The 16,146-nt window shown below is 38.1% G+C and overlaps 1 protein-coding gene across 8 annotated transcripts in view; it reads right to left on the reverse strand.

Moving 5' to 3' along the window:
* The window catches only part of DNM1L (dynamin 1 like), a 65,743-nt gene that overhangs the window by 36,465 nt on the left and 13,132 nt on the right, over positions 1 to 16,146 (reverse strand). For 4 of the 8 annotated variants that reach the window (XM_032159955.2, XM_032159958.2, XM_032159962.2 and 1 more), the window contains exons 2-3: positions 6,267 to 6,414; positions 211 to 257 (exon numbers count right to left, since the gene is read on the reverse strand). In XM_032159955.2, the coding sequence (XP_032015846.2) occupies positions 211 to 257; positions 6,267 to 6,414 (195 nt within the window). Of the gene's footprint in view, positions 1 to 210; positions 258 to 808; positions 1,795 to 6,266; positions 6,415 to 16,146 lie in introns of all 8 variants that reach the window. The other 4 variants (XM_032159957.2, XM_032159961.2, XM_032159956.2 and 1 more) reach the window with 2 other exon arrangements.

Here is a 16,146-nt window from a genome sequence, read left to right on the forward strand (position 1 = left end):
ATCACCAAATCACAGAGAAAATCGGCCTCAATTTCAAGTGTTTTCCAATAAACAATTGTGGTTAGAAACGTTACTAAGATTTATTTTATAAGGAATAGTATAGTTACTTTAAAATAACATAACTGCCAATGATTAGAAACTAAATTATCAAGTATTCATACAAAATATTATTTTCAACATTATTACTTCATTAGATGCATGTGTGATTACCTTATTTTTGGTGTGAAGAAATTTACCCCATTCTTCTGCTTCCACCCCTGGAAAAAGAAAAACTCATTTATTGGAAACTATGGAAACTACTTTTTATCTTTAGGAATTCAAAAAGGCAACATAATAAAACACTTGTTAACTTGTATTTAATTTTGCCATTAAGTACAAGTTAACAAGTATTTTAAGGTCTGCTAAATTATATTTTTCTAAAATTGTATTTTCTGCTAAATTATATTTTAAAAATTGTATGGTGTATTTCAAAAACATGACCAACTTCAGGCAGAGCTGCTCACAGGTCTTCCCACTAGTTGAAATCTAGATTTTGCAAATAAAATTGTTTATTTCTCTTCATATTTTTTTGTGTAGTTATATTACAGTAAAAGGAATATTCTTTAGTTTTGAACATCTTACATATAAAAGCAGTTTTCTCACGAAAGTAAAGTTAGTAGCTAAGAAGAAAAATTAAGAATCCCACTGAGTAGTGCAAAAAACGTATGTAACAGATTTACACATATGACTCAAGGAAAAATTTTACAATGTGTCAATGAAACAGCTAATTCTTCAGTTCTTTTTAAAAATTTGGTTTCCTGTTGGTTACCTGTAGAGCCACAACTTGCTGTTCCTTTAAAGAGCTCTCTCATTATTATAGAGCTAGCTGCTTTGTAATTTATACACACTTTCAAGGTGATTTTCCCCCAGGGTCAAGACTGTTTTCCCTTGGAACTGGAGGCAGGAAAGAAAGAAAATGGAAGAAATGGAAAAACAAGAACCCTGGTATATGCAGCGTAAGGAGTTGCCACTCTCCATTAGTTTCCAGTCATAGGTCTGTTCCTCTTGTACTTGCTGAAGGAAGGAAAATAGATTCACTGTTGCACTGTGTGAAGTAGTCTAAAACTTGGAGAGCAAGATATAGTCAGTTTTTCCCAGAAAAACTAGAACTGTTTAATTGTGGAAAGATAATCTAACTTTATCTCCTCCAAACAACAGCTGTTTTGCTTTTGTCAAATTTAGAAAAGGTTAAAATACCTTAATAAGTGTATTGAATAATGCATATCAGCCTCCTGAAGTCTAAATAAAAATGATTATAAGATATTCAAACAGAAGAGTGAGTCGGTCCTTTGGTGGAATAAAGGTAAATAAAACCGGATCCTTTTTGCAGATAAAATGCTCACCTACTTGTAGCTTAGTACCTTCTTCCAAGAAGTCTCATTGGAGGACTGGAGTAATCTAGGTGAACAGAACTCACAAAATGCAAGTACTACATACCAAAGAGCTGTTTCTAATTTATCTTATTATATTTAAAAAGGCTTGGCTTCACAAGCATGTCTTCAAAAATAAAAATAAAATAAATTACATTCACCACCAAAAAAGCTTGCATTTTGATGCAATGCCAAAAAAATAACAAGAACCACTAAAACCTGCAATCAATGTGGATGGGCAAATAAAAATGGAAGAAAAAAAAATGCACACAGCCTGTAATAGTACATAAGCACACATGCAGGCATAAGAGAAAAAAAGGGTCAAAAGCAAATGGATAAAGGAAACCTTTAGAAAGGTGTCTTGAGTTTTTCCATGTAGCAGGGTCTGTAGTTAAAGAGAAACAGCACAGAATAAGTTTAGTGCTTATCCCTAAAATTTTAAACCTTATTAAAAATTCAAATGTGCAGAAACCTGATCACATTTCAAATGCACATAGCATTCAATCATTCAAAATTTACTGACGAAAGTAAAGTTAGTGGCTAAGAAGAAAAATTAAGAATCCCACTGAGTAGTGCAAAATACAACTAGAATTAGAGGGATGTATATAATATTTTTAAGTCATAGAAACAAAGCATATTGCTTGCCATAACTTATTTTTTAACATTTTTAGGAAACAACCTTTCCAATATGATTAGTTATATCTGGCTTGTCTGAAAGTAGTTATCTCAATTGATTGTTCAGTCAGTTACAGATGGAACTCCTTGTTCTACTCTTTCCCGCCTTCTCACTACTGCACTTGACTACTCTAAAAAATAAAAATTAAATTTTTAAAGTTAATAAAAAAGTTATGTGACCATTATTTCTAATTCTGACACAAATGAAGCACAATTAATTCACTATTCAAAAATTTGGGTCGGGTGTGGGGCTCACACTTCTAATCCCAGCACTTTGAGAAGCCGAGGCAGACGGATCACCTGAGGTCAGGAGTTCAAGACCAGCCTGGCCAACGTGGCAAAACCCTGTCTCTACTAAAAATGCAAAAATTAGCTGGGCGTAGTGGCACACACCTGTAATCCCAGCTATATTGTTGAACCAGAGTTTCAGTGAGTGAGTCTTGGCCATGATCAACCTGGGCAACAGAGCAAGATCTGCCTGAAAAACAACTTTGTCTGAGGTATCTGATAACCTACTACGGGAAAAGATAAATTGCCTGATTTTTAAAAATCTACAAAATATACTAAATACATCTTTCAAAACCTTAAAAGTTGGTAAGTATATGCAAATGTTTGCCCCATTAGCTAAGACTGGACTGTATAAGGGTATTTTATTTGAAACATATATTGGATTTAATAGAACACCGCAGAAAGTTAACTCTTCACCTTCATGGACTCAATCCAAAGGGAGACTACTACGTGTATCACAGCACCCTATGCAGAAAAATTAATCCTTTTTCCTTTAATTCTAATGTATAATTTTACTGCTTTTTGGGGGGCAACTGATTGCTTTTACAAATAGGTTACTTAATGAAATGGGGGTAAAATTTCAAATTATACCAAGATTTTATGCATTATTCTATGAAACATGTTTGCATTTTTTTTTTTTGAGATGGAGTCTTGCTCTGTTGCCCAGGCTGGAGTGCAATGGCTCGATCTCGGCTCACTGCAACCTCCGCCTCCCGGGTTCAAGCGATTCTCCTGCCTCAGCCTCCTAATCGATTAGCTGGGATTACAGGCACCCACCACCACACCTAGCTTATTTTTGTATTTTTAGTAGAGACGATGTTTCACCATGTTGCCAGGCTGGTCTCGAACTCCAGACCTCAGGTGATCCACCCACCTCAGCCTCCCAAAGTGCTAGGATTACAGGCGTAAGCCACCGCGCCCGGCCTATGTTTGCATTTTTTAAAAAGAAAACAAAAAACTTTTGCTTTAGTTCAACAACTTTTCTCCCCAAAATAAATTCTTTTTTTTTTCCACATTTTTTTTTTCAAATTTCTACTGACACTGTTCGGAAGTATCATATATAGCACAATTTTGGCCTTGAATCAGCATGCTACTTTTGGATTTTGTCTCAAAGGAAAGCTGAGGAAAGCTTGATTTACTTCTTACAAATATATGAAAGATAACTGTGGAGTTCTATTCAAACTGAACCACCACTCCACTCTAAAACATAGTTTAGTATTGTTTTTAATAAACATTTAACAGAAAATTCTTTTACATTGGCAGAAGTAGGCAGCAAGATGAGATGACCATAAATCTACATATTGACACCTCAGTTATCCCACAGTTGACAGAATGAAGAATCCTATGCTAAATAAATTTCCTGATGATTGAATTATACATATTAAACACTAAGATATTTTACTTTAGCCAGTTTTGATGAAGCTACATCTAAAAGGGATTATACTTCTCCATGTCATCTTAGAATGTATCTTACTCTGCATCTACTATTGGTAACCTAGGTCTTTGTCATGTAACTAAGCCTTCACTGGCTAAAATCCCTACACAAAATGTTAGTAACTGATTTTTTTTTTTTTTTTTTTTGAAAGTTTATAGCCGGGCGCAGTGGCTCACGCTTGTAATCCCAGCACTTTGGGAGGCCGAGGCGGGCGGATCACGAGGTCAGGAGATCGAGACCATGGTGAAACCCCGTCTCTACTAAAAATACAAAAAATTAGCCGTGCGTGGTGGCGGGCGCCTGTAGTCCCAGCTACTCGGAGAGGCTGAGGCAGGAGAATGGCGTGAACCCGGGAGGTGGAGGTTGCAGTGAGCCGAGATCGTGCCACTGCACTCCAGCCTAGGGGACAGAGCGAGACTCCGTCTCAAAAAAAAAAAAAAAAAGAAAGAAAGTTTATGTTTTCCTCCCTTTCTCCTCTCTTATCATGCTGTCAGGTAGTTTACACTCTTCTAGCTAACTATATTGTTTATCTGCTTCATGGTTTCTAATTTTCTCTGGGTTAGAATGATTTATGATATGCTAGAATTGTTTATTCCAAAGATAAAGAAGCTTTGATGAAAAACTAACGAACTGTCTATGCTAGAATAAAACACGTGAAATCTAGTACTCAAATTTATATAATCTATATTGTGTTTGGGGTAGTTGAGTTGTCATTTTAAGCAAATATATATACAAAATGAGCACTAAGCTTGGAAAAAAAACAGTAGGTAGGCAGATTTACTGACCAACCACTAAGTGGACATAAAAACAAAGATACCAAAGAGCTGACACTACGATAGCTGAAATGTACACCCTTTTCTAACAAGCACAATTTTATCTAAGGAAACACTGCCCACAATTCAAATAGTTTCTGAGAGATAGGATATCATGGGCGCTCTCAAGGTGACAGAAGAAAATGAAAAGCTAAAAAAAAAAAAAAAAGAGAGAGAGAGACCTAATCTCATATAGTGTCTTAAGGTCTTAGTTTCAGGTGTTTGGTAAATTTGATGAAATCAGTTAGTGGGGATGAAATTTTATAAGTGTTATTCTATACATTTGAAGGTGAACCCCAGATTAATCCAAAATGATTAAATTCAAGGTTCAGAACTTCAATAAGTATTAGAGAAATGCAAAGTGATGAATAACATACCCAGAAGCTACCTAATGTAATTAAAAGGCTCTCACATATCCACTGGCAGTCTATCTAAAAATATTACTTGCAGCATCTACAACTACACTGACTTGCTTCAGTGACTAACATTCTAGAGTCATAGCAGATGTTCATGAGGTTTTTTTCCCCATTAAAAAAAAAATTCAAGTCATCACCACCGACAGCTCCTACAGTAAATGAAAAAATCAGACACGGAAATTAAAATAAGTTCAATTTTGTCAAAACTATCATCCTATCTTAAATCAGAATAAGAAGTAGAATAAAACTGCATTAAAACAGATCTCTGCAGATAAGTAACAGATATGCTACTCTGCTGCAAAAGTAATTTAATAATTAGAGCTATGTTACAGAGTTCTATAAATAAGAAAGTCTGAGCCAAATACTGAACTAAATAGGAAGATTAAATACATTACTCTCATTCAACATTTCAAACCTCATTAATATAAGTGTAATTAACATAGGATACATATTTGATAAGCAACTTAAAATCTGCTGACAGACACAACATTCCCTATTTTCAATTTAATCAAAAAAGAACAGTTATAAAGGACAATGCCTATTTTCTTCTTTTTTTTTTTTTTTTGAGACAGTCTCGCTCTGTCGCCTAGGCTGGAGTGCAGTGGCATGATCTCAGCTCACTGCAACCTCCGCCTCCTGGGTTCAAGTGATTCTTCTGCCTCAGCCTCCCGAGTAGCTGGGACTACAGGCATGTGCCACCAAATCTGGCTAATTTTTGTATTTTTAGCAGAGACGGGGTTTCACCATATTGGCCAGGCTGGTCTCGAACTTCTGACCTCATGATCCGCCCGCCTCGTGATCAGCACTTTGGGAGGGCAAGGCGGGCGGACAACTTGAGGTCAGGAGTTCGAGACCAGCCTGGCCAACAAAGTGAAACCTTGTCTCTACTAAAAATACAAAAATTAGCTGGGCGTGGTGGTGGGCGCCTGTAATCCCAGCTACTTGGCAGGCTGAGGCAGGAGAATTGCTTGAGCCCAGGAGGTGGAGGTTGCAGTAAGCCACGATCGCACCACTGCACTCCAGCCTGGGCGACAGAGTAAGACTCCCATCTCAAAAACAAAACAAAACAAAAACTACTCTTTTTTTACATTAAGAAAGATGCATACTACTTCTCACAGGACTTCTAATTATGCTACAGTCACTAATTTCTAATTATCGATTCATATCTTTTTAAGAATAGATCAAAAATGAAGAACTGTAAAATAATTCTTATCTCAAATCTGAAATTTACCATTTTCTTCTCCTGTTGTTTTTCGTTTATCTTCTTGTGAAACATGGACCAGTTGCAGAATGAGAGGTCTCCGGGTGACAATTCCAGTACCTCTGGGAAGCAGGTCCCTCCCCACCAGGCTTTCTAGCACTGAGCTCTTTCCGCTGCTCTGAAAACAGAATATATACAAGAGCAAAATGAGTTTCTTAACACATTTTTTGTTAATTCAATAAACTATACTAACAAACCAGCATACAGAATTATTTTAAAGGAAAAATTAGTGCAGAGACTTTTTTTTTTTTTTTTGAGACGGAGTTTCGCTCTTGTTGGCTTGGCTGGAGTGCAATGGCACGATCTCAGCTCACCGCAACCTCCGCTTCCTGGGTTCAAGCAATTCTCCTGCCTCAGCCTCCCAAATAGCTGGGATTACAGGCGTCCGCCACCATGCCCGGCCAACTTTTTGTATTTTTAGTAGAGATAGGGTTTCTCCATGTTGGTCAGGCTGGTCTCGAACTCCCGACCTCAGGTGATCCACCTGCCTCAGCCTCCCAAAGTGCTGGGATTACAGGTGTGAGCCACCATGCCCGGCCACAGACTTTTTAAATGAAAGATAATTTTATTTCCTATTACATGATCTATTTGTTTTTAAGCCAAAACGAGAAAATAAAAGCCCTGTTTTCCCATAATTATCCCACCTATTTTGATACTCCACCAACCAGGTTTCAAAACCTACACAATACTGGTATATATAAAATCATGCCTATAATATGTAGTTATTTTACTGTAAATGGGACAGTAATGCATATCTTTTTCTCTAACCTTCTATTTTTATTAATTATTATTATTACAGTGTGTCACTCTATTACCCAGGCTAGAGTGCAGTGGTGTGATCACAGCTCATTGCAGCCTTGACCTCCCCAGGATCTGGTGATCCTCCCGCATCAGCCTTCCCAGTAGCTGAGACTACGGGCATGCGCTACTATACCGGGCTAATTTTTGTATTTTGTAAAGGTGGGGCTTTGCCATGTTGCCCAGGCTTGTCTCAAACTCCTGGGCTCAAGCAATCCTCCCACCTCCGTCTCCCAAGTGCTGGGATTACAGGCATGAACCACTGCTCCTGGCCTAACCTTTTATTTTTAATGTAATAATCAGGGATATTGTTCCATATCAATACATTATCTACTTCTGTGTTAATCCCAGCACTTTGGGAGGCTGAGGCAGGCAGATCACCTGAGGTCAGGAGTTCGAGACCAGCCTGGCCAACATGGCAAAACGCTCTCTACTAAAAATACAAAAATTAGCTGGGTGTGGTGGCGCGCGCCTGTAATCCCAGCTACTCAGGAGGCTGAGGCAGGAGAATCGCTTGAACCCGGGAGGTGGAGATTGCAGTGAGCCGAGGTCGCACCACTGCACTCCAGCCTGAGCATAGAGCGAGACTCTTTCTCAAAAAACAGAAATAGCTAAAACAGTATTCTACTATGTATAAAACCAAACCCGAACTGATGAGCATTTAGATGGTTTTTGGTTTTTGCTGTTTTTAACAATGCTGCAATGAATGTGGTAATACATATAACCTTACTCACTTATTACCTCACTAGATTTACTTCATTTAAGTTAAATTGCCGTTATTAACAAGCATACAGATTTTAAGCATTCATAGACACTGCCAGACTGCAAAGAAGAGGGCATCAAGCTATACTTCCAAGAGTTACCAGTTTGTTCAATTTGCTACAGCTCTATCAGTATTAAGCATCATTGCTTTCTTTTTTTTTTTTTTTGAGATGGAGTCTTGCTCTGTCGCCCAGGCTGCTGGAGTGCAGTGGCACGATCTTGGCTCTCTGCAACCTCTACCTCCCAGGTTCAAGCAATTCTCCTGCCTCACCCTCCCAAGTAGCTGGGATCACAGGCGTGTGACACCACGCCCAGCGGTTTTGTATTTTTAGTAGAGACAGGGTTTCACCATGTGGGCCAGGCTGGTTTCAAACTCCTGACCTCAAGTGATTCGCCCGCCTCGGCCTCCCAAAGCATCGTGTTTTGAATCTTTGCTACTTTGATAGATGGATACCAACAGCTCACTTAAATTTACATTCCTTTATTATTAAGGTCAAGCATCCTTTTGTTTAATGGCTTTCTGTATTTCTCCTTTAGTGATTTGCTTATTCAAATGCTAGCATTTTATATATTTCTTATTAGTTTATAATAAAGTTTTTTATCCATAATAAGTGTTTCATTTTTCGTTGTTTTAAATATTTTCCAACTTTTTATTTTGAAATTTTCAATGCCACAAAAAAAGTTGCAAGAATGTTAACAGTGAATACTCATATATCTTAACATAATTCACCACTTATTAACATTTTGACACATTTACTTTATGTCTCTCTCTCCTTACATGTACACACAAAGACTTTTTTTCCTTTTGCTGTCCCATTTGAGAGTTAGTTACAGAAATCACGATACTCCACTCTAAACATTGTGGCATGCATCTCCTAAGAACAAGGGCATTCTTCTATAGAACCACAACACAATGATCACATTCAGGATTTTTTTTTTTTTTTTTTTGAGATGGGGGTCTCATTCTGTCATTCAGGCTGGAGTGCAATGGCGTGATCATAGCTCACTGCAGCCTCTAACTTCTGGCCTCAAGAGATCCTCAGGCCACCTCAGCCTCCTGAGTAGCTGGGATTCCAGGAGCCAGCCACCACAACACTTACATTCAGGAAATTTAACATACATACAATACCAATATCCAATTACTAAATAATCAAAAATATCAATACCAACAGCTAATGGGATAATCAAGTAATATATAAACCTCTATTATACATTTTAAAAATTTCTAAATTTGCCATTTTTCTTAAGTTTGCAATAAACTTATTTTTCTATACAGTATATTCTGTACTCTATTTTTTTCTTAGTCAAAACTTGTACTTTAAAAATTTATTTTCTACAAATGCAAAAGTCCTAATTTCATCTGTTATGTCAGACAGGGTCTGCAGGAAGCAGATGGCCCACTCAAATTAGATTAATTTAAAGAGGGTTTATTTACAAAGGGACTATTTACAAAGCTGTGGGTGAGGCTTATAGGAAATCACAAGGGATATTGCAGTAACCCAGGCCAGTAACAAGAGAGCAGCTCTCATCACCCCGAAGCCTAAAAGGAAGGACCAGGACTAAGAGTGACACAGCCAGCCAGCCCCAGGCTCCTACATACAGAATGTATGAGATGGGGGATCAAGACCAGGACTTTTTTTCTCCTCTTTCCTCCAATTCCCTGCCAGGGCTCCTCATTTCCACACCCAAATCAGAAGACAGAGGACACAGGGGCTCATTTATGTTGTCCAGAAAGGTCCCCTATGATGGAAAACACAAATGCTGAATGGATCTGGAGAGTTAAATTGAAGAATGTAAGACATGTCTGCGAAACTGCAGTTGTGATATCCAGGGTAGCCCCTCTCATTAAACAAAACAGGGTGCTTTCCATCATTTCATCTCTGTACTCTGATACTGTACTCTGAAATAATTTTAACAACATATAGACATTTCCTGTTCTTTATATGTCTGACAAAATGTGTCCATAAAAAAAATCAAATTCTCTGATTTTCAAATTTATAGGCATAACTACTCATAATATTCTTAGAATTTGTTCATTTTTCTTATTTCTAATATTTTACGTTCTTTTTTTATGAGACTTTCCAAATGACTATTAAATTGATTTTATTGGCCAAATATTTTGCTGATTTTGCTTTGTAATTGATTTTTTTAATATTGCTAATTTCTTCTTTTTTTCTCCTGATGAAAGGAGGGTTTATCTGTTCTTTAAAAAACCTCCCTGAGTTGAAACATTAGCTTTTTTCTCTATTTCAGCTACCAACACTTGCAACCCTCACCCACCCCTAACATAAACATACATTCCTATAATCAGTCATCTCTATCTTCTTTCTTCCACACCAAGAGCTGTGGTTCTCAATGACACAGTTTGCAACAGAATTAGAATAAAACAATTACTTGTTTGCTTTTTATTTCATGTTACACACAGATTGTCAAAATAATACCACCAATACTACCACCACCACCATTATTACTGAAAGTAGTTTTTTAAATGTTTTGCATATAATCCCTCCATTCTCCTTCCCACCTCTTTACAGGCCATTATCTTCTTTCAAACCCTCATTTGGTCTTAGTTACACGTGATACCAATCACCAGCCTTTAATGTGTCTCTAGACATTCTGATTCTGACACCCCTTCTCTAGTAGATTCCCCAGGAAGGGCTAATGGGAACAATATTCTTCAAATTCTAGCATATTGTTTGTGACTTTTTTTTATTTTTTTTAGAGAGTCTCACTCTATCACCTAGGCTGGAGTGCAGCGGCATAATCGTGGCTCACAGCAGCCTCCATCTCACTGGTTCAAGTGACTCTCTTGCCTCAGCCTCCCAAGTAGCTGGGATTACAGGTACACGCCACCACACCTGGCTAATTTTTGTATTTTTAGTAGAGACAGGTTTTCACCATGTTGGCCAGGCTGGTCTCAAACTCCTGACCTCAAGTGATCCACCCACCTTGGTCTCCCTACTGTCATAGGAGAAAGGAGACAATGAAATTCCATATTTAAGATAAGAAAGTGTACACCAGCCCGGGTGTGGTGGCTCACGCCTGTAATCCCAGCACTTTGGGAGGCTAAGGTGGATGGATCACTTGAGGTAAGGAGTTTGAGACCAGCCTGGCCAACATGGTGAAACCCCATCTCTACTAAAAATACAAAAATTAGCCGAGCGTGGTGGCAGATGCCTGTAATCCCAGCTACTCAGGAGGCTGAGGTAGGATAATCACTTGAACCCGGGAGGCGGAGGTTGCAGTGAGCCGAGATCGCGCCATTGCACTCCAGCCTGGGTGACAAGAACAAAACTCCATCTCAAAAAAAAAAAAAAAAAAAAAAAAAGACAGTAATCTGATTTTTTTTTTTTTTTTTTTTTTTAGAGACACTGTCTAGCTCTGTTGCCCAGGCTGGAGTGCAGTGGTGCAATCACAGCTCACTGCAGCCTCCAATTCCTGGGCTCAATAGCTCCTCCTCTCAGCCTTCCAAGTAACTTGGACTACGAGCTCACACCACCACACCCAGCGTGTGCATGCATGCATGTGTAGACAGGGTCTCACTATATTGCATGTGTGCGTGTGTGTGTTTGTGTGTGTGTAGACAGGGTGTCTCACTATATTGCCCAGGCTGGTCTCAAACTCCTGAGCTCAAGCGATACCCCCACCTTGGCCTCTCAAAAGTGTTGGGACTACAGGTATGAGCTACCACACCTGGCCCTGATTTTCCTTTACTTATAAAGGTAAGAGATTTTGTGACTTCTGCCTGTATGTCTGAGGATTTTTATTTTTCCTTTAAAGTCCAATAATTTTTCTAGACTATGTCTCAGTGTTGGTCTACCGTGTCACTGTTCTTAGGTATGTGCTGTACTCTTCCAAAATTTAGTTCCCCATCTACTTTTATTTCATTAAAATTGTCTTGTATTGTAATTTTTAGTACCCATTCTGTTCCCTTGCTATAGTTTTCTTCTTTGGGGACACCTAATTTACATATGTTGGATTTTCTTCACTTGTTTCCAACGTGTCAATTTCTACAAAATTCTTTTTATATCTCTTTATTTTTAATGTATTTCTCCTTTTCAGCTTCTTTCCCTCATAAGGTATTATCTGTTACATTTACTCGCTCTTGTGTTCCAATTTGTCATCATTTCTAAAATAAATTTTGTTTCATTTCATTCATTCATTTAATTTATCCCAGACAAGGTCTCATTCTGTTGCCCAGGCTGGCGTGCAGTGGCACCAGCACACTCACTGCAGCCTCAACCTTCCCAGGCTCAGGTGATCCTCCCACCTCACCCTCCTGAGGAGCTGGGACTACATGCACACACCATCACATCCAGCTGATTTTTCTATTTTTTGTAGAGACAGGGTTTCATCATGTTGCCCAGGCTGGTCTCAAATTCCTGGACTCAAGCGATCCTCCTGCCTCAACCTCCTAAAGTGCTGGGATTACAGGTGTAAGCCACTATGTCCAGCCATTTTCTTTTATTTATAATACTTCACTATCACTTAATTTTTTAATTTTTCTTACGCAAATTAATTTTTGAAATGTCTTATCATTGTAGTGTCTTCTGTCTTGCCTTTTGTCTTAATATCTCACAGTTTTTGTTTGTTTTCTAAGTATGTCTTTCTGGTGTGCTTTCATTTCCTTGTCTGAGGGGGTCTTGTTTTTCTTCAAAAATTTGCATGAGATTTGACAACAATCATTTCGTACTGTTGACTTTTGAAAGAGGCTTGGCTCTGAATAGCTATTCTGCCTTTATACTCTAAAACTCCCTCTTGTTGTTTTCATATAGTATTCAAAAATAATAGTTTCTTGCTTTCTGAGATATCTTGGCCCTGTTTACCTCCCCTGCTTTTATCTGGACCTTCTCTTTCCTTGGTCTGTATTCTTCAGAGGATACTCAATTGTATCCTCGGTTCCTTCTTCTTGTGAGGATGGGCCTGGAAGGGAGCTCTGGTTAGTTTTTAAAGTTTCATGAAGGAGTGCCAGTTTCTTCAGACTTTACAACTGATCCCTTTCACTCACCCATTATCGATGTGTGCAATACCCTTCCCAAATTCCCATTTCAGCTGGTATTCTAAAATCGGCCATTTAAAAAGCTTTCTAGTGATTGCCTTTGTGTTATTTACAATTCTCCGCTCCATCAGATGTTCCACTGCTTCCTTCTGCTTCTTCCAGTATGGATAACAATGGTTTGTTCCCAATCTGCTGGTATTTGAGCGTTTGTAGAGAAACATAGTCAACTAATTTTCTTGTACACGTTTTCTATGTGTTTTTGGTTTTCCTATCCTATTTGTTCTGTTTTAGGGGAAAGTCATATAGATATTTAGGAAACTATTCTACCACTGCTGTCATCTTCCCAGGATCCCTAATATGGATATTTAATCCACTAGAAGTATCAAGACTAATGTTTAGTCTTATAAAAGTTATTTTATACTTCAGTCATAAAAAGGAATAAGGTACCGATGCACGCTCCAACATGGATGAACCTAAAAACATTATTCTGCTAAGTTAAAGTCAGTCAGTCACAAAAGACCACATATTATTTGACCCTGTTTATATGAAATGTCCAAAATACGGCCGGGCGCAGTGGCTGACGCCTGTAATCCCAGCACTTTGGGAGGCCAAGGCGGGCGGATCACAAGGTCAGGAGTTCAAGACCAACCTGGTCAACATGGTAAAACCCCATCTCAACTAAAAATACAAAAATTATACAGGCAAGGTGGCACGCGCCTGTAGTCCCAGCTACTCAGGAGAGGCTGAGGCAGCAGAATTGCTTGAACCCAGGAGACAGAGGTTTTAGTGAGCCAAGATTGCGCCACTGCACTCCAGCCTGGGCAACAGGGCAAGACTCCATCTCAAAAAAAGGGAACTGTCCAAAATAGGCAAATCTATAGCTAGAAAGTAGATTATGTGGCTGTTTAGGGATAGAGTGAAGAAGAATGGGGAGTGACTACTAATGGATACGAGGTTTCTTTCTGGAATGATGGTATATTCTAAAATTAGTTTAAAGGTGATGGAAAAGCCAGGCGAGGTGGCACATGCCTGTAACCCCAGCAATGTGGGAGGCTGAGGTAGGCAGATCACTTGAGGCCAAGGAGTTAAAGACCATCCTGGGCAACATGGTGAAACCTCATCTTTACAAAAAATAAACAAATTAGCCAGGCAAGGTTGCACATGCCTGTAGTCTCAGCTGCTCGGGAGGCTTAGACAGATGGATCACTTGAGCCCAGGAGATTGAGGCTGCAGTGAGCCGTGGTCATGCCACTGCACTCCAGCCTGGGCAAGAGAGTGAGACCCTGTCTCAAAAAGAAAAGAAAAAAGAAAGGTTTAAGGTGATGGTTGTGCGACTCTACAAATATGCTAAAAAAACACTGAATTACACATTGTAAATGGGTGAATGTTATGGTATATAGAGTGTATCGCAATGAAGCTGTTAAAAAACAAAATAAAGGAGAATGACTTCTTAAACAATATACAAAGTGTACAAAACCATAGAAGATAATTCAACCACAATAAAATTAAAACTTCTTTTCCTCATAGAAAAAATTCAGGGAAAACATTTGTGATCCATAAGTAACTGGTAACCAAAATGTATAAATAACTCCCACAAATCAAATTTTTAAAAATACCTAACAGAAAATAATGTGCAGAGATATGAACAAAAACTCACAAAACAAAACCTCAAAGAGCCAAGAAATATGATAAGATGCTCACACTCACTAGTAATCAGGAGGATGCAATAGAAACCACAATGAGGTACCATAAATTTAAAATGTGACTATAGAAAGTACAGATATAAATAAACAAACTTCACTCTGTTGATGGGAATGTAAATTACAGCCATCCTGTGGAGCAATAGCAATATCCAATAAATATACCCTACGGTCTGGCAATTCCACTCCTTGATTCATTAGAGAAATTCTCAAACATGAGACATTTATATGAATATCCACAGTACCATTGTTTACAAAAACAGCTATAGCAAACACTAGGGAACACACAAATTTCAATAGGATATATTCCTATAATGGACCATTATATAGCAGTATAAGTGAACAAACTGAGATTATATGTGTGTATATAAATTTCACATGAGTGCGTAAAAAAATATATACAGATTACAGCTACTTCGTGACTGACAGTGAGTGGAACTTCCACAGTGATATATGTCCCTATTACACTGTGAAAATGTACCAATACCTGAAATGTAAAAATGAGCCTAATGTTAAGATGGATGGGAAGGACACTGTGACTGGTTCTGTGTGGAGTTTGGTAGCACTGTGATTCATCTGATGCTTCTAGAAACCACAAAAAGCTATACATTGGAGAAATTATGGACTCTGTGTTCTTATGACGACTAGTTAGTTCTGAAGCACCTGGACATTATCTGAAGACTTCATTGTTGGAATAGAACATGACATTTCATCCCTGACTCCAGTGGAGTTCAAATGTGAATAAAATGATATGAACCGCTTTGGTCATTTCAGAATTAGACCGAGTCACTTCTTGGAAAATATAGCTCCTAAACCCCAGTTTAGGTGCTGTTAAAATAAGTATCACCTACCTAACGGGTACTCCTGGTGACTGACTCTTGGAGACTCTAGAATGCACCAAAACAAACAAACAAACAAACAAATTCCATACATTCAAACTAAAACTTTTAACATGTTGTCTCTATTGCTGAGATCCCAGCAGGACTTCTTGGAGCCTGTGCTTAACTTGATCTCTCTGCTTAGATTTTAATTAATTTTACTTAAATGTAAATCTTATTCTATAGAATGGAATGAGAAAATTTTAAAAAATTAAAATACATACCACCCAAAAAGAAAAAAAGAGAAAATGGTTATAGTATGAATGAATACAGAATTTTATAATCACAATTTCCCTTAGAACTCTAAATTTTAAACATTTCTCCATGCAATAACAGTTACTGTGACAGACTGGAAGTCTAATGCCAGTCTGATTCTCTTTCCCGTTTGAGAAAGCTTTTTTTTTCTCTCTCCTATTTCAATTTAGAAGCTTGTAGTATTCTTTTGTTTTAAATTTCAGAAATTTAACCAGGGTATGTCTCTTCTCTCAATATTTATGTGCAGCAATTGAGACCTGAAGATGTCGTACTTCAGCTCTGGGGGAACTTTTGTCTTTTATCAGTTAGGATTATTGTTTCTCTCCTCATCTGCTCCAAGGGCCCTTAACCAATCATCTATGATCAGGCTTTTGGCTCTCTTAGCTCTCACCTTCTATCTCTTATCTCTAATAAATTCCATAACATATGTTTTTGATCTGCCTTTTTAGGACAGGTTG

The sequence above is a fragment of the Hylobates moloch genome, unplaced genomic scaffold (genome assembly GCF_009828535.3).
Source record: "Hylobates moloch isolate HMO894 unplaced genomic scaffold, HMol_V3 SCAFFOLD_8, whole genome shotgun sequence".
NCBI lineage: Eukaryota > Metazoa > Chordata > Mammalia > Primates > Hylobatidae > Hylobates > Hylobates moloch.